The sequence below is a fragment of the Leuciscus leuciscus genome, assembly GCF_965113295.1.
Source record: "Leuciscus leuciscus genome assembly, chromosome: 12".
Classification (NCBI taxonomy): domain Eukaryota; kingdom Metazoa; phylum Chordata; class Actinopteri; order Cypriniformes; family Leuciscidae; genus Leuciscus; species Leuciscus leuciscus.
Window position 1 is genome coordinate 7,244,496 of NC_138736.1, and position 17,562 is coordinate 7,262,057.

The 17,562-nt window shown below is 36.5% G+C and overlaps 1 protein-coding gene across 3 annotated transcripts in view; it reads left to right on the top strand.

Moving 5' to 3' along the window:
- The window catches only part of col16a1 (collagen, type XVI, alpha 1), a 70,529-nt gene that overhangs the window by 48,505 nt on the left and 4,462 nt on the right, over positions 1 to 17,562 (top strand). For 2 of the 3 annotated variants that reach the window (XM_082187014.1, XM_082187015.1), the window contains 27 exons: positions 859 to 915; positions 1,042 to 1,083; positions 1,272 to 1,343; positions 2,291 to 2,344; positions 4,044 to 4,079; positions 5,327 to 5,443; positions 5,628 to 5,669; positions 6,606 to 6,683; positions 7,148 to 7,192; positions 8,316 to 8,360; positions 10,151 to 10,204; positions 10,311 to 10,364; positions 10,491 to 10,544; positions 11,860 to 11,904; positions 12,432 to 12,485; positions 12,816 to 12,851; positions 13,121 to 13,183; positions 13,456 to 13,527; positions 13,656 to 13,709; positions 13,826 to 13,870; positions 14,086 to 14,130; positions 14,581 to 14,634; positions 15,104 to 15,157; positions 15,763 to 15,813; positions 15,904 to 15,993; positions 16,090 to 16,125; positions 17,258 to 17,302. In XM_082187014.1, the coding sequence (XP_082043140.1) occupies positions 859 to 915; positions 1,042 to 1,083; positions 1,272 to 1,343; positions 2,291 to 2,344; positions 4,044 to 4,079; positions 5,327 to 5,443; positions 5,628 to 5,669; positions 6,606 to 6,683; positions 7,148 to 7,192; positions 8,316 to 8,360; positions 10,151 to 10,204; positions 10,311 to 10,364; positions 10,491 to 10,544; positions 11,860 to 11,904; positions 12,432 to 12,485; positions 12,816 to 12,851; positions 13,121 to 13,183; positions 13,456 to 13,527; positions 13,656 to 13,709; positions 13,826 to 13,870; positions 14,086 to 14,130; positions 14,581 to 14,634; positions 15,104 to 15,157; positions 15,763 to 15,813; positions 15,904 to 15,993; positions 16,090 to 16,125; positions 17,258 to 17,302 (1,494 nt within the window). The remainder of the gene's footprint in view (positions 1 to 858; positions 916 to 1,041; positions 1,084 to 1,271; positions 1,344 to 2,290; positions 2,345 to 4,043; positions 4,080 to 5,326; positions 5,444 to 5,627; positions 5,670 to 6,605; positions 6,684 to 7,147; positions 7,193 to 8,315; positions 8,361 to 10,150; positions 10,205 to 10,310; positions 10,365 to 10,490; positions 10,545 to 11,859; positions 11,905 to 12,431; positions 12,486 to 12,815; positions 12,852 to 13,120; positions 13,184 to 13,455; positions 13,528 to 13,655; positions 13,710 to 13,825; positions 13,871 to 14,085; positions 14,131 to 14,580; positions 14,635 to 15,103; positions 15,158 to 15,762; positions 15,814 to 15,903; positions 15,994 to 16,089; positions 16,126 to 17,257; positions 17,303 to 17,562) is intronic. The other variant, XM_082187016.1, reaches the window with a different exon arrangement.

The following is a 17,562-nucleotide window of genomic DNA, read 5'->3' on the forward strand; positions in this document are numbered from 1 at the left end:
TGTGTCCACCCTGGAGACACAAACAGACGCAAAAGTCTGACAGAAGAGTTTGACAGTGCTGAAAAAGTTAAAAATGCCCTCGAGCTAAAACAGGACTATTAATTGGTGAATATAACAGCTGTCATCTGTAATCTGACAACATCACAGAGTATCAAAGAGAAAGGAAGTGAGCGTGAGGGAGATGAGAAAGAGAGACCTCGAAAGCAAAGGCCTGGAAATGCTTCATTCTTTAATGTCCTTTGCTGTCTCCCAGACTAATTTGTCTAAACACAGAGGAAAGTGGCAGCTGATATCAAATGATGCATATTACTCCTAAGTGTGATGAAGTGCTCTGTCATTCCTGTCGAGTGCCAGGATAGAATTCTACAGCGAAAACCTTTCGTATTTCCGACATCATGTCATGTTGTCATTACACTGTAAGTGTGTGTGTGTGTGTGTGTGTGTGTGTGTGTGTGTGTGTGTGTGTGTGTGTGTGTGTGTGTGTGCGCGCGTGCGTCTGTGTGTGTGTGTGTACATGCATGTTAGGAGGACACATGCATGTTATATATATATACAGTATGTTCACACATATACATAATGCATATTATATTATCAAGTTTTGTTGTAGTCTAATGATCATTTAGCCTAGTTATTGTCAAAAAGCAAAAATTTAACAATAAAATGGATATTGTTTATATTAGACACCAAGACATTCTGTATAATATTAAAAAACATGATACATTCATTTTGTTGAGTTGTGATGCTTGCTTTTTGTGTAGGTTGAATGTATCAGGTGTAGTTAGCAATACAGATAATGAAGAAATCATTACTCGGATAATGTAGAAATCATTGTGACCAAATTGTTTTTCTGTGTCATAGGGTGAACCAGGAGAGTGCAACTGTGTGCAAAATACGTTCCCTGGAACTGGCGGACCTGTGAGCTAATGATTTATTTAATTGCTGTTAATCAGGAGGACATTAGCACACATACACACTCATTTTAACAGATGAGGAGACCCGATGTCATTCGCAGATCTGAACTTGGTTGCTCTTTTCTTGCAGGGGGTCCCAGGTGGTGAGAGCAGGTGGCAGCCTGGTCCTCAGGTCTGACTTCCTTCTTCACTCTTTATTTCTCTTCTGCTGCTTAAATGTCTGCCATTTGAGTTTGTAAAAAAAAAAAAAAAAAAAAAGACTATTGGACTTCTGCAGAAATAAAAATGTGACTCTTTTAAATATTAATGTATGGCTGTTTTCTTACTTCTAATGATTTCATTGTGCTTAATGTGTGTTAGGGTCCTCCTGGACCACCAGGCCCTCCAGGTCCCCCAGGGCCCCAGGGCTTCATAGGAATCACAGGCCCACAGGTGAGTATTATACAGATTGCATCATGGTGTACCTCTGCTTTTTCTGTCTTTTCCTTCTCCATCCTGCTGTCTTTGTGGGGCTTCTGTATTGGGAAGGCCTGCATGGATAACTCTGAGCTTCAGCTAAAGCAAATTTAAATGCACCCATAAATGCTTTCATATAAAAACAAATGTTACTTAAGCAAATAATGATTAATACTTAAAGCTGCCATTAATGTAATGTAATGTAATGTAATGTAAATTTAATGTCATGCAACTGTAATGTAGTTTGTAAAAGAGCGCTATGTTAAAACATTGCTGTTAAATTTGCACGCTTTAAAGGGGCTTCTGGGATTTTTGGTTAGTGCCGGGATGTGCTTTGTTAATGGCTGTGCTTTTTTAAAAGTTATTATAAAGTAAATGTAGGTATTAATGTAGCTTGTCAATTTAAAGCCTTAATGTATAGTTAAAATATTGCGCAAAAAACGACTTATTAATGTAATCTTAATTAATAAATGAATTAAATAAGTAGTTGGGGATCATGCTGCTTTTTCTTTTTAAAAACCATGCAGAGCTCACTGTGAGGTTGGTGTATTCAACATGTGTCCATTGTTCATGTGTATTATAAATCAGTTTTGTTTAAAATGCAGAATGAGGAAATATTTAAGATCATCGACATTAAAATCACCCTGATAAACTGGCAAATTAACTTCTGCATGATCTCACCGTGAGCACTGAGTGGTCTTTAACCTGGTGTTGTGTTGATTTCCCAAGCCTCAGAAGAGCTGAGATAAATAAAAAATATAGACAGAGAAAGGCAAACAAAATGTAAATGTCTACTCCGAGCTGGAACACAAACCAGGAGAGGGTCCAGGGCTTTGGCTACTTTCCCTCTGCCCCGCTGAAGACGGAGGTGTCCAGATTGTGGCCACAGGCTAAACCAATTCAACCTCAGTTCCTTCTTACAGGGTATCCCTGGCAACGATGGCGTACCAGGGAAACCGGGTCCAACCGGCCAACCAGTGAGTAACCAGACAGGGGGAGGAGCTAGTGGAGTGCAACAGCTTTATTACAGTAAAAAAAACAAAAAAAAACACAGGTCAAGGAGCCTGATTGGCTGACTTCTGCGTTAGAAGGGGAGCGGGTTGGGCGTCTTTGAACCAGTGCGGGGAGACGGAGCTCACTAGAGGTGATTCACGAGGACAATAGCAATGACCCCTCAGCTTTTTTATAATACAAAAAAGAACCAGTAAGCATTTGTAAGCATCTTAGCTCAGCATTCTTTGAGGACATCTCTGTTGTAGTGTGTCGTTTATGGCCGCCAATGGTCCCATTACCCTTTCAGTGTTAACTCACAGTCTCAGAGGCTTTGTGTAATGGTAAACACTGCCATTGTGTTGAGTTACGGTTAGGGCAGCCATTACTGTGAGTTATTTGCCGTACAGAAAGAGCCATTAGATCTTTGGTTGAAAGCAGGATTCCGGCATTAATGGCTCCGTCTCTCCGCACGCATATTTTCTCAGCTGGCCGGAGGCCCATCCTGGAATCAGAGCTCTGGGCTTCCAGCCTGCAGCGGAAATTTGGACAGACTTCTATCCTGGTCTGCTCTGCTCTGCTCCACTTCTATCAGCAGAATCCGACCACCGAGTTCTTCCAGAGCACAATCAGATCTAAACCATGTTATATTAACTCGCTAAAAAAACAGACCCCACAAACAGCTTAATCCCAAAGCTAGTTCATTAATATTCAAAATTGTACAGTCAAAAACACTAAATAGATCAATTAAATGAGTAACGAATAACATCAGGAATTCAAATGGTTCTTTTAAAAACTCGTAATTACAGTAGTTTGGATTAAAAGTAATTGGATTGCATAAGGTATGAGTGGTCCCGGAATGAAACCACTTTATTGAGCTGTGGAGAGCCCAGACCATCCAGTGGTGAGAGGAGATGATGTACTGGAAGCACATCAGTATCTGGATGCTCATAGCACCTTCAAGAGCATCTGAGCGACGCTCTCATCCTCGGTCAAGCTCTCAGGTTGAGTTCAGGTAACTGTGGTTTGAGTAATATTCCAGTCCTCGATACCAAAATGGGCCAAGTGCATGAAATACATCGTGGAATTTGAGTTTAATTCCTTCAAATACTTTAAAGTACTCTGGGGGTTCGTTACATACTCCACGTGAGTTCTTGTTGTGGGTGTTGCACATAGGAATGTTTGGAATTGTCGTTTTTCTGGATATCTTTTGTGCTCTGAAACTAATGCTTTAAAAGTAAGATGTGAAGTAACTTCTTATCCATGCTGTAAATGACCGACTAGCATAATATTTTCAACCATAACTAAATGCACTTTCATTTACATGTTTATAGATGCAATTAATCAGTGAACTGTTTTAAAATGACAGTTTAATAAATTTAGCATAATGTGAAATAATGTATCATGTTAAATTATTCTCAGATATTTTTTTTTCTGAATAATTTCATGCAACATAATTCCCTTATTAAAATTAGATTTTTGTTATTAATGACCTAATGAGATCATAACTTAATTGTAGACTTCAAAGCAATGCTTTCAAAAATAACTTAGTGAACTGCATTGCCTTGGTCTCATCATAGTCACTTTCTTCTGAACTTCTGATGATAATTGCACATTCAGTTGTTGTGAAATGAAAAATGTTTTTTGATGCCGTCACCATACCTGACTGTCTCCTCCATCTTGCAGCTTCCTAGTCTTCCGCCTCAGGATTCCCCAGGCAAGGTAAACAAACAGTTTAATCTGCATCTCTGTATTAACTGCAGGTGTCCATCTGTCTATAGAATTATTAATATGCATGTGCAATGAAACACTGGTATTATCCAGTAATGTGTATACAAATACTACACATACGACATCAAGACATTGATGCCATTTAGTGCTTTAAACTTTTTTATGCCAAACACCCCTTGGTGGATAGATATATGATGCAGGGAACTCCTGATGCACATTGCACAAAAACAAGTGCTGCAATTAAAGCCAGACATATTTCATTTCAAGTATGCAACCATATGAATACATATTTTAGGATGCTTGCATGACAAAGTAATTAAAATGTATTGATTCAAACTACCATTCTGCTCACAGAATCTACATTTATTTGATAAAAAAATACACTACAACATCAATATTGTGAAATATTATATTTCATATATTTTAAAATGTAATTTATTCCTCTGATGGCACAGCTGAATTTCAGTCTCACATGATACTTGATTTGGTGCTCAAAAAACATTTCTTATTATTATTATTAATGTTGAAAACAGTTGTGCTGCTTACTATTTTTGTGGAAACCATGATTCATTTTTCAGTATTCTTTGATGAATAGAAAGCTCAAAGAACTTGTTTGAAATAGATTTGTAACAATGTTACAGTCACTTTTAATGCATTTAATGCATCATTGCTAAATTAAAGTATTCATTTCTTTAAATACACATTCTGAGCATTTTCTCATGTGCTTAAAAATCCCTGGCTGATGTTTGAAAGCCGTTCAGCAGATGCATTTAAGGTGTTTAAGATTTTATTTAGATGTTTATCAAATGTTTGTAAAAAAAGGAAAAAACAAAAAATAAAGTAAAATAAAAAAATTATTATTTTTTAAGAATCTTTTTCACCCATGTCTCAGTGACGTATGTGTGCTGTTTGGGCAGAAGAATATCTCTGATCAGAGTCGATTTAAAACTCATTTATTTCATAAACCCTAGTTTTTGGCTTTGAAACCTTGTGCGTTCTTTGAGCTGAGGTTTGGATTCTTTAATTCCTGCTCTATCAAACTGGCATGTGAGAGCACGATCTTTAGTGTTAACAAAAATATCCTGTGTTTATATTTCATGCATACTCCTCAGTCTGTCTGAACCTCACTACTCTTCAACGCAGCGACGCTATTCACTAGTATTTGCATGTCGATGCTGTGTATTTTTTGTTCATGTGCTCTTTGTAGTGTGAGAACACATGTGTTTGCTTCACTGTAGGAGGGCTGTGGCGATTGCTCCAAGGGCCTACCAGGTGTGCCCGGCATTGTTGGCTCTAAGGGCGAGAAGGGAGATCAGGGCAAGCCTGGCGCTGTGCCCTTAGAAGGATGTGAACGGGTGAGATGGATGAATGATAGATGAAGTGATTGGTATTAAACAGACAAGGGTGTGGGTTTGTGTTTTCTGTTTGGTATTCCTTTTCGCTTCCTAGAATACCCATTGGTTTTGCTCATGCTACAACATATAGTACTGTTTGAATGCGCACAGTTTTCTGAACCCATCTCTATGATCACCTTTACAGTGTTTTGAGAAGCTGCAGAGAGAGGAAACACCAAGTGGGCCCGTAAGTTTGTGGATAATATTAAATAAGATTAGGTTATAATATTATAAAGTTAATATTAATATAAAAACTAAAGTTAATATTAAAAACTAAAATATTTAGTTAAATGTTTCTGTTCATCATATATTTTTAGTTTTTTTACTTATGGCATATTTGTTGTATAGCCCTAATTATAATATTTTAAAGCTTCCAAACAATAGGTTTGCATGTATTTTCTCATAATATATATTGTAGTATCTCCTCTTTTCTCACAGCATCTGAAACGGTTTGATAAAGGATTAAGTTTTTCTCCTTTCCAAAAGCCAACTCTGCTCTGATTGGTCAGATGGCCCAGTCTGTTTTGATTGGTCTACCGTTTACACCGCGCGTCGGAAACAAATCGGCCATTACCATATCTGAATTTCAACTCCGGAGGCGTTTACTTTAATTTTTTAACCTTTGCAGACCTTTTCCATTCACAAACAGCTTTATAACACACTACATGAAATGTAATATCTGAAAAGCATAATAGGGGCACTTTTAACTAGGAAAAACACTTTGTTGTATAAATGACCATGATGAACAGCAGCATTTTGCTAAATAGTTCACATAGGCAGTTATACAAATGGTCTCACTGAATCAGTGGATCATTCTTTTGAAACGGTTCATTTGCAGGAATGTCCAAACAAACCAGTTCACAAAATTAATCAGAATGCTAGAAAGAACACTTTAGGGAAGCTATATCACACGATACTGCTACTCTCTGCAAAAAGTAACTTATTACTTAAAAAGCTATACTGATCTGAAAGTACTGCCACGCAACTGAAAATGTTCATTTATTCCATTGTACTGACACAAAGCAATTCCCTTACATCACATAAAAGTCATTACTTATTTTTGTTTTCAAATTGTTCAAGCATTTTTTGAATGTAACCCCTTATGTCTGCTCAATGTTTTAAGACGGGTAACAGTGGTCAGTGCACTGGTCCACCAGGGCTGCCCGGATTCCCAGGGAGCCCAGGAGGCCGAGGAGAACCGGTAAGAGATTCCGATAACCGTTTCATTACTACCAGTGCCAAATTAGAGATTATATAAGAGCCCAATAAGACACTCACATTGTATTAATTCTGTCCCATATTCGGTCCCAGATCTGTGTGATCAGTGGCTTTGGAATGATCTGAAAAGGTGGGCGGAGGGACACATTTATAAACCTTATCATCTTGACTCATGAATATTAATTAGATGATGTAATATATGCCCAGTCATCCTAAAGGATTTCCTGAAAGCCAGTTAGGTGGGTGTTTGGGATAGTAGGATTACTTACCCATGCACATTCATTCAGTTCACTGCTGATGCAAGGCTTCTGTTTGCTCTTAGTCATCATGTTATATTGCCAGTAATGATTATTTTCCAAAAAGGTGTCCCCCCCAACTCAGTTATAATGGTTGCTTCCATTATATCTCCTGTTTTCTATAAAACATTATCCTTATCTGTGTCTTCAGGGTCTTAGAGGTGAGCGAGGACCTCCTGGTACTGCTGGAATCCCGGTAAGTTTCCACTTTATCCATTATGCTCTAGATAGTCTCCCTAAAAGGCTATTTCTGGCAGGATTCCCTTTTTTTAGCCCTCTTTTCTTAGTAACTGAGACTGAGTGACCCCAGATGGCTTTCAGAGTGCTGCCCATGTCATAAGAGACAAATCTCAATGCTGAGACCTTGTTTCAGAAGTGCAGCATACGGCGAACTGTTCTGCATGACTTAATTTAGTCATTAGCATTTAGTCCCATGATGCAGTGTTTGTTTGCACGATCTATTTTCTTTCAGGTTCAGTGTTTTCAATTAGGAAGGACCAAGAAGGGAAAGCAGCATAGTAGCTACTGTTTGCTGTGAGGTTAGAGAGCCCCCTACAGGTTTGGCCCAGAAATGAAGAAGGTTTTTCAAAAGAGTCCCAAACCTGTGCCTAACCTAATTTCAAGATGGAAATGAGAGTTAAGACTTAGCTTGTGCCCGTTTTAACTTGTGTGCAATGGCTTGGGAGGATTCTTATTATAGACCAGGAGTCTGCAACCCTTTTTGATATGAAGGGCCTTTCATTTTTTTTTTTTTTTTTTTTTTTTTTATCACTGTGCAATATATATATGCACACAACCTTTGTTGTTGTTGTTTTAAAACAAAGTAATGATTCTTTTCAGATAGAATGCATTTCATACGTTTGGATTGTTACAAAATATTTCTATTTTTTAAATAAATGCTGTTCTAAAAAAAAAGTATCATGGTTTCCACAATGATGTTAAGCTGCATAACTGGTTTCAACATTGATAAGAAAATCAGCAAATCAGCATATTATAATGATTTCTGAAGGAGTAATGATGCTGAAAATTTTGCCATCATAGGAATACATGACATTTTAAAATATATAAAAATTAGAATAGTAATACTATTTCACAATACTACTGTTTTTACTGTATGTTTTATTCTGTTGAGTTTCATCACACTTTAGCACTAACATCACATTCAGTTTAAAACGAAGTGAAACAGGCTGCATGACAATGAGAAATGAAGAGGCGGGTGCGAGGGACTTCTAACGGGATTGCTTGTTTGTTTATTGATTTTGTCCATTATAAAGGAAGATGTTTCTAAATGTTGCTCTCTTATTATCTTTCTCTCATAGGGGAATATTGGTTTTCCTGGTGCTCAAGGACCCCCTGGCCTGAGTGTAAGTCAAAGCACGCCAACTCACGATCCGCCCCAAACAAACACATTCAGAAGATGTTTAATTACATTACCAGTTCAACTTCTCTCATGCATCTTAATAAATTCCATGATATAGAAATAAGACTGTACTGTTGTGGTGCTTGTTCGATTATCTCTCCAACATGTGGTGCTGACAGGTTATTTTGCAACGTCTTGAACAGCATGTTTTAGCAGAGATTTGGGCTTGCTGATGAATCGAGTCTGAGTCAGAATGGATTTTATTTTAATGTCGACCAGCTTTATGCTTTGTGAGCATTATCTGATTCTCTTTAATGTGCTTCAATCGAATCTGAAACAACAAACTCAGCGGTGTAGATTTTTTGCAGGATTTTTTTTCTTTTCCTATTAGCACAAAAAAATGTAAATAAAGATTTACAGTAGGCTGATGTTTTCCAAATTGAAATTTTCTGTGGAATTGATCCACTAATAGAATGATATATAACTGAAACACTGAGGAGACTGTGCAGTCAGCAAGATTAAGGAGAATAACAGAAATGCATTGCCAACAGACACAGCCAATGGAGGGGCTTTATTTCCTCTTGTATTTAAAGATGAAGTCAAATACTCCCCCTCATATTTCTGTTTAATGAGTAGAGACAACCATAAGCCGTTATTTAGTTCCTGAAGAGTCTTGACCTATAGCTGAATAAAATTACCCTATAAAAATGTTTTCTTTCCAGAGGGCGAAACTTTACTTAGTTTTTAACTCTTAGCTCTTTTTATTGATGCTTTTTAATCAGAGAGTTACTAAAAGACAGACAATACAGCATTTGTTTTGACATATTGACCAAGAAATCAAAGATTTACTCTATGAGTAGCTAGCTCCAAAACAGGTTACACTTTATTTTAAGGTGTCATTGTTACAGTGTAATTATATATTTAAGTACTGAGTAATATTAAGCAAGTACATGTACTTACTATAGGGTTAGGGTAGGATTAGGTTTTGGTTGAGGGTTAGTTGCATGTAATTATGCATAATTTACTGTTATTACTATGGTAAGTACATGTAACATATGTAACAAGGACATTACTAGTATATTACAATTCAATACAAATAAAATAATATTCAATTAATATACATACTACATATATACATATAGTGTAGTAACAATATAGACAAAATGCAGCAAAAATGTAAACAGCACTAAGATAAAGAACTCCTTTAACTAAGATCAATGCGTTTAGAAAAAAAAATATTAATAAATAAGAACAATCAGTCTAGAAACATTGTTAATTGTTCAAAGAGCACTGACCTTTGTTTAGGGAAATTAGTCAAATCGATTAAGAAAAAGAAAAAAAAAACATACTTTAAGTGTTATATCTATATGCAGGAAGCATTTACTGGATGTAAAATGATTATCCAATATGGTATTCAGCTCAGGTCTACACCGCATTATGCTTGCAATAGCTGAAAGGCATGTTTTGTTCCGTGACTATAAAGGTAAAAACAATAAAAAGAAAAACTCTGCATCATTTGGCTGTGTTTCTGGAATACAAATTACATGAATTAATTCCCCTTACTTTCAACACTTGCTTATGGAATAAATGCCAATCTGGTGGCAGATGTATACACTTTTTTTGTATTGTGATTAAGATCAAAATGATCTGAACTGCAATGCGGTGAGAAACCATAAGAATTCTCCAACAAGACCAAAAAGGAGCTTGATTATTGTGTGATTTTATAATATTAATATTTTTCCAGCTCTTTCTCTAATGCCTCTTTGCTTCTTTTTTTCTTTTTTTTAATCATAGGGTCAACAAGGTCAGAGAGGGACAGATGGGCTTCCAGGACAGAAAGGTGAACAGGTGAGTCATCTTCCAGTGTATGTCTCGAGTAATTCGGGAATATAGACTAAAAAGGCACCTATGCACAGTTTGCTGTTTTATTGAGTGGTTTTGTTGTTTTATCAAGGGTCCACCAGGAAATCCTGGCTATCCTGGCAATATGGGACCACCTGGACTCCCTGTAAGTGGAATAGACATTTTATGCAATGGACCAGATGCAGAGGCATCATATTTTAATGTTTTGTGACAGGTGATATAACTGCTAAATGTTTGATTGGCGGGTTGAAATCGTTATTCTTTTTTCCAGGGACTTAAAGGAGAGCGTGGCAGTCCAGGCACTGCGGGGCATAAAGGAGAATCAGTAAGACTGCTCTGTTTGAACAATGTTAAACTTACAGTGTCCAGATTATTCAGTGACTTTCAATGGGATCTGTTTTTTTATGTCAATAAGTTTCACGCATCACAAATGTCATGAAATGTTTTAAACTCCTGTTTAAATGTGTATAAATACATCTATATTTAAAGTTTTGGGTCAGTAAGATTTATTATGATTTTTGAAAGAAGTTTTTTATCCTCACCAAGGATGCAATTTTTTAATCAAAACTACACTAAAAATATAATATTTGTAAATACGTAATATTTTAAAATATTATTACAATTTTAAAAAAACTGTTTTCTATTTAAAGTCCCCCTGTAGTCAATAATTGCATCCCTTAAATTCATCTTTGATCACCAAAATTACATACAGTATTTCAACTTTATTCCTTGATCAAATTTCTTCATACCTTAAAATAGCTTGATTGTAACTCTACACCCTTGCCTCATTTAGTGTTCTATGAATATGCAAATTAGCCCCGCCTCCACTCACTCACACCAGCTCAGAGATCCACTCGTTGACCATCACACGATGACTTGATTGGTTACACTGTAGTTTGTGATGTCAGAAACACCAGCGATTTCAAACCTGAGACTGTCTTTGGTTAACTGCACTTTTAAGGAGGAAATAATCAGCAATGGTGTTGACTTATGAATTTACACATGCTTTGTCTTAAAGCATATTAAAAACACAACACAGACATATAAACAACATTAAAAGCTTGATTTTCGCCACAGTGGGACTTTTAAATGTATTTATAATGTATTTTATTCGTGTGATGCAAAGCTGAATTTTCAGCATCAATACACTGATCCTTCAGAAATCATTTTAATATGCTGATTTGCTGCTCAAGAAACATTTCTTATTCTTATCAATGTTGAAACAAAAACAGTTATGCTGCCTAATATTTTTGTGGAAACCATGATATCGTGATGATTTATATCATGATGATACCGAGGATTCTTTGATGAATAGAACGTTCGAAAGAACAGCGTTTATTTAAAATATAAATCTTTTGTAACAATGTAAAAGTATTTAATTTAATTTTAATCGTAATATGTCCTTGTTGAATGCGAGTGTTCATTTCTTAAAAAATTTACAAAATCTTACTGACCCTAAACTTTTGCCACATTCATCATATGCCACAAAAAATGCCTACTTTTCAGAACACCTCAACCCTTTATTCTCCTTTTATTCTGACTCTCCTTTGGGGGGTTCAAGCCACACAGGAACATACACTGAGGAAGTATTTGAATGACTTGATAAACAGTGTTTGAAACTTTGCACTCGTTTTATATAGGGCCCACCGGGATCTCCAGGTTATCAAGGACCGGCTGGCCCAGCAGTGAGTAAACATCCAGTTTTAATGCTGTTATTATTTCTACTTCTCGTATACTCTGACCCTCAATAGCACTGCACTTCATTGGTTTGGCTTTTACATTTACATTTATGCATTTGGCAGACGCTTTTATCCAAAGAGACTTACATTGCATTATCCTATACATTTATACATAGGTATGTGCAATCCCCTGGGATCGAACCCACAACCTTGCGTTGTTAACGCAATGCTCTTACCACTGAGCTACAGGAAAGCTTAAAAGCTTTTTCATTGGCTTTTTCAAAACCAACCTTTATGTCTATCTTGGATGGCTGATAATCATGCACGATATATATTAGAAGCCAGATTCTCTTTTGTATTCTCTTTGTGAGTAATAACTCTCAGATCAAACAAACTAGCTTCAACTTGAAAAACTGTTAGGAGAACATTGATTTTTGTTCTTTCCTTTTCACAAAGATTCAACTTTGTTCTCAAAAACTGTGACAATTTGTAGTGTTGAACAACATACGTTTTTTTTTTTTTTTGACTGGCAGGGTCCTAAAGGGGAAGCTGGAACATCGGGACCCGTGGGACCAAAGGGAGATCAGGTATGAAAGCATGTCACTGATGTATTGGCAACAAAAATCTTTCTTTAAAATATGTTTCTATATATGTCATATCCCTTGATATCACATTCTCGTGATACCTTATTTATTCATAATACAATATGTAGAGCAAGCTGTTCTGTTTGCGTTTTCAAATTTACAAGCCCAAGATCTGAGAAATGTTCTAAACATATACTGTTTTTCCTTGGAAAATAAATATTTATAACTTTGTGTATCCAGTCAGTAAATTCCCAGGTGGATCCCCTTCATTTTGTTGCTGTGTTTACAAATTACAGTGCGCACAGTAACAGTTCTCACATCTTTTGTATTCAGGGCTTCCAAGGATCCCAAGGATTCCCAGGACAACAGGTGGGATTTCAATCATTATCATTCATCATTTAGTCACTATTTCCCTTACCTGTCATATAGAGTCCACTCGCATTCTGGTATGGGACACCCACTTTTCACAATCCAATCAATTCCTGATGGATTAAGTCAAGTTTCGCCCAACATTTTTTCATTCAATATTCAGTTTTATTCGAATATAGAATAGAAATAGATTCTGAAATAAGCTTCATCTCTTTGTATATGCTAATGGCACAATCCCAGATCTCTTACTGTTGCCTTCATGTCTCCAGGGTCCTCCAGGTTTCCCGGGAAAAGCAGGTCCTGCGGGCCCTCCAGGACCACAGGCTGAGAAAGCAAGTGACAGTTCTATAATGCCTGAACAAGCATTGATGAATGAAATTATACCACATGGGTGACATTCCTCGCTCACGTAGGAAATAAATCCTTATAAGAGCAATGACATTTGATGGACGACTCACCGTTTACATTCATCTGCATTATCTCTAACGGTCACTTTCACAAACAAGCACTCTGACACACCGCACTTTGGATGTAAAATGGCTTGACATGTGGAATGTAGATGCCTCTCTATCAAGCACTCACCTTAATGTATCTACTCCACTAGGGTAGTGCTGGACTTCAGGGCTCACAGGGACCCACAGGTCCTCCAGGATCACCCGGGGGCCCAGGCATGCCTGTGAGTGTCAGAATCCTCTGGATAGATTCCCGTTAAAGCAGACATTCAGCCTATCATGTCTCTGTGATCATCAAAACTTTGACTAAATAAGGATTTTGTTTTGCTTTGCATTTTGTGTTTGTTTAAAGGGACCACCTGGAATGGAAGGACTTGATGGCAAAGATGGAAAACCAGGTTTAAGGGTCAGTAAAAAAATTATATATATATATATATATATATAAATATTAGGTATGTGTGTGTGTGTGTGTTGTTTTTGTCACAGTTGTTTCATCTCTGTTTTATTCTTACAATCACACAGGGTGAACCAGGACCAGCTGGCCCTGCTGGATCCAGGGGAATACCGGTATTAACCGTTTCTTTCTTCGTTTTCATTTCCAAGTTCTTTATAGATTTAAGCAGTGACACATGAATACAAAAAATCAACAGTTGGAACAAAGCCTGAAACAAAGAACAAAGTCAACTTTAATTAAGCGTCTCCGAGGAGGAGCTCGACTTGCTTTAGTTTTGACTTTTCTCTGATTGGAAGAGGCTCACTGTGTAACTGTTTTTTCATTCCAGGGTTTCAAGGGCATCAAAGGGCACACGGGTCTCCCAGGAATGAAAGTACGAGCCTTTTCTTGTGTTTCGTAGCCTTGTCTTTCTTTCTATTAGAAAAGTTTAGTGCATAAATGAATAAAAGATGAAAGTTTCCATTGATCCTGACTTTAAAGCTGATGTGTGTAATGTTTTTGATGTTATAATACTTTCTCTTAAAGAGCAGAGGCAACCACAAGTAAGCCATATATGAGATGAAAGTGTTATTATTCCAATCCAATTTTTATGTTGTTCTGTTTGTTTTAAATCGCCCAACATGTCAACTTCCAGCTCAGCCTATGGCGTAAATTTGGGGTGGGACTATAAGGAAACTGCTTGGAAACGATCATTATTTTTGCAAATCCTTTTGCCACTTCTAATTGCACATAAAGCTGCTTTTATTTCTGTATATTATGCTGTCATTTATGCTTTGTCATTTATGCTGCATCACCCCTCTCTTTTCTTCATTGTTATCTGTAGGGAGATAGAGGACCTCAGGGACCAGCTGGAGCAACAGGAAGGGCTGGTCTAGAGGTTAGCTGTTTTCTATTAGATATGTTGCCATTGCACCTTTAAATACGCCATCGATTTCTCTACAAATGCTCTATAGATTTCAGATAATGAAAGAATGCTCTGAAAATAGGTTTCTGCACCCTTAAACCAGAAACATAGTCTATGTAAGAAAGCAAACAAAGATACAAATGCTTGGCCAATGTATTCCAAGTTTGTGATCCCATTGCACATTCCTAATGTGTGTTGTCATGTTACTGTGGAAGTAACAAACCTCAGTACTCAAGGGAGAAACTGATTTGTTCAGGAATATTCTCTTTAAACGTTTGCTATATCATGGCAGTAATTAGAAGACAATTTACATGTATGTAAATAATGAAATAATATTATATAGTGGCGGTAAACATGAGAATGCAACACTTACTTGCATTGTGCTATGAATTTGCGATCTGACACCTCTGGATAATTAAAAATGTGTTTACTTGTATTTCAGGGTGATCCTGGTTCTCCTGGACCTCAAGGACCACCTGGAGCTCCAGGACATATGGTAAGTATTTAAAATGTTTTATAATCTATTTTCTTTAGCTTGTACATATGCACTACTGTTCAAAAATCTAAAGATTTTTAAATGTTTTTGAAAGAACTCACCAAGGTGGTATTTATTTAATACAGTAAAAAAAGCATAATATTGTTAAATATTTGTACAAATTAAAATAAGTTTTCTATTTTAATATATTTTCAAATGTAATTTATTCCTGTGATGGCAAAGTATCATTACTCTAGTCTTCAGTGTCACATGATCCTTCAGAAATCATGCTAATATGCAGATTTGCTCAAGAAACACTTCTTATTATTATCAATGTTGAAAACAGTTTTAATATTTTTGTGGAAACCAGGATACTTTTTATCAGGAGTACTTGATGAATAGAACGAGCAACAAGAAAAAACTGCATGTATTTGAAGTAAAAAAAAATGGTAACATTATAAGTGTCTATATTATCACTATATTATTAATGTCTATATTACTTTAATTAAAGTATTAAAAAAATTAATCTTACTGACCTCAAACTTTTGAACGGTAGTGTACAGAAAAAAGAAAATAAAAAACCTTGAGAATGTAATGGTATAATGCTTGCAACTGGAAACTTCTAGGGTTCTGCCGGATCTTCAGGGCCACCAGGACCAGTTGGGCCACCTGGACTGGTGAGCAAAATTGTCTTCCGAAACAGATAATGTGTCAGTGATGTTTTTAATGAGTTGAATTCTTTACTGTGTCTTTTTGTTCTTAACCAGGGCATTAAGGGAGACAAAGGTGAGGCGGGAGAGAGAGGACAGGCTGGATTGCCTGGCCCCCCAGGGGTCCCAGGTCATACCGGGCTGATGGTCAGTACCTAAACTTAGTTTCTTTTCAATAATATTTATCAAAAGTTTTTATAGACTCTAATTAAATTATTCTTTCAAACTCTTTTTTTTCTGTAGGGTGAACCAGGAAGTGATGGAGCGGCGGGTAAAGACGTAAGTATCTCCTTTGATTTGCATTAGAATACGATCTTATAAATACAATATACAACTTTGTAAACACAATTTACTCAAAATGCACATCATTGTTAAGCCGTCATTCCAAAGATTCTGTCTCCAAGTTGTATTAAAATATGTTTCTTTGACTGTTGGAATTTTTTTTACCACTGCCTCTGCCTCATAGAAACCAGAATTACATTTATTTGGACATGCAGAGATGTAAATGTATTGTCAGTTTTGAATTTTTAATAATGTGTTTAAATGGAACAGATTTCAGATTAACACGGGTAAATGCCAGCTTTCTAACTTAGAATTTTATAAACTTTATAGAAGTTTAATTGGATTATTATTACTTCTGATTAGCACAGGTAAATGCCAGCTGTCTTGTTCAGAATTCTAGAAACTTTCTAGAAGCTTATTGGGTTATTATTGCTTCCATTTAACACAGGCAAATGCCAGCTTTCTTGGTATGTTTAACGATGTTCTAAAAACGGAAAAGTTTTTCCCTTCACGTTTTTCTCGTACAGATGACAACATTGTGAAAACGATTCCCGTTCACACGGATCCGCAAAAACTATTAAAAATGCTGTATTATTCATGGCAGGCCAGTAGTTGGCGATGTCACTTTGTGAAGAAAAACTATGCGCCTATGGACTGAACACGTAATACGCATGCACATGACGTCACCGTTTTCCCAAATTCACGTTTTTGTAGTTTACATGGAGACGATAACGGTATCTTTGAAACCTGTTTTTTAAAGGTTTGCATTTTCAGGCCCTCAAAACGCTGTTGTCGTGTAAATGAACGGCCATAATGCATAAAAGTTTTTGTTGAAAACAGAATTCTAGGAATTCCTTATTCGGAATTCTAGGAACTTTCTCGAAGCTTAATTGGATTAGAATTACAAATTTCAGATGTCTTATTTAGAATTCTAAACTTTCTAGAAGCTTAATTGGATTATTAAAATCAGGTTAATGCAATTACCGTATATTTACACATTCCTAATCGAAATATGGCCAAATTCTGATTGATTTAGGAGTGTTCTTGTGCACATAGACACAATGGTTATTACTGCAAAACTCTGTACTATTTGTCCCAGTTTCACTCCTCTAATTATTTGTAACCGCAGGGATCCCCAGGTCTGCCAGGAGAACCTGGTCCACAGGGACTGAAGGTAATGTGCATTGCTTTCACATCTTTGTTATAATGTCTTTGCACCATTGAACACTGTCATCTTTTAACATGTATTTGGATACATCTTATTCAGGCATAAGAGAGTGGCTTTCCCCTCCAATCAATGTGTGCTCAACAACATCCAGTTAGTTTGTGTGCTTACATTTGTTCAATGAAGTTGTCAGGTGGCTCCATCTGCAATCACAAGAGTCTGTTATCTAACCTGACTTTGCCATCACTCTTTATTTTTTATTTTTTTTA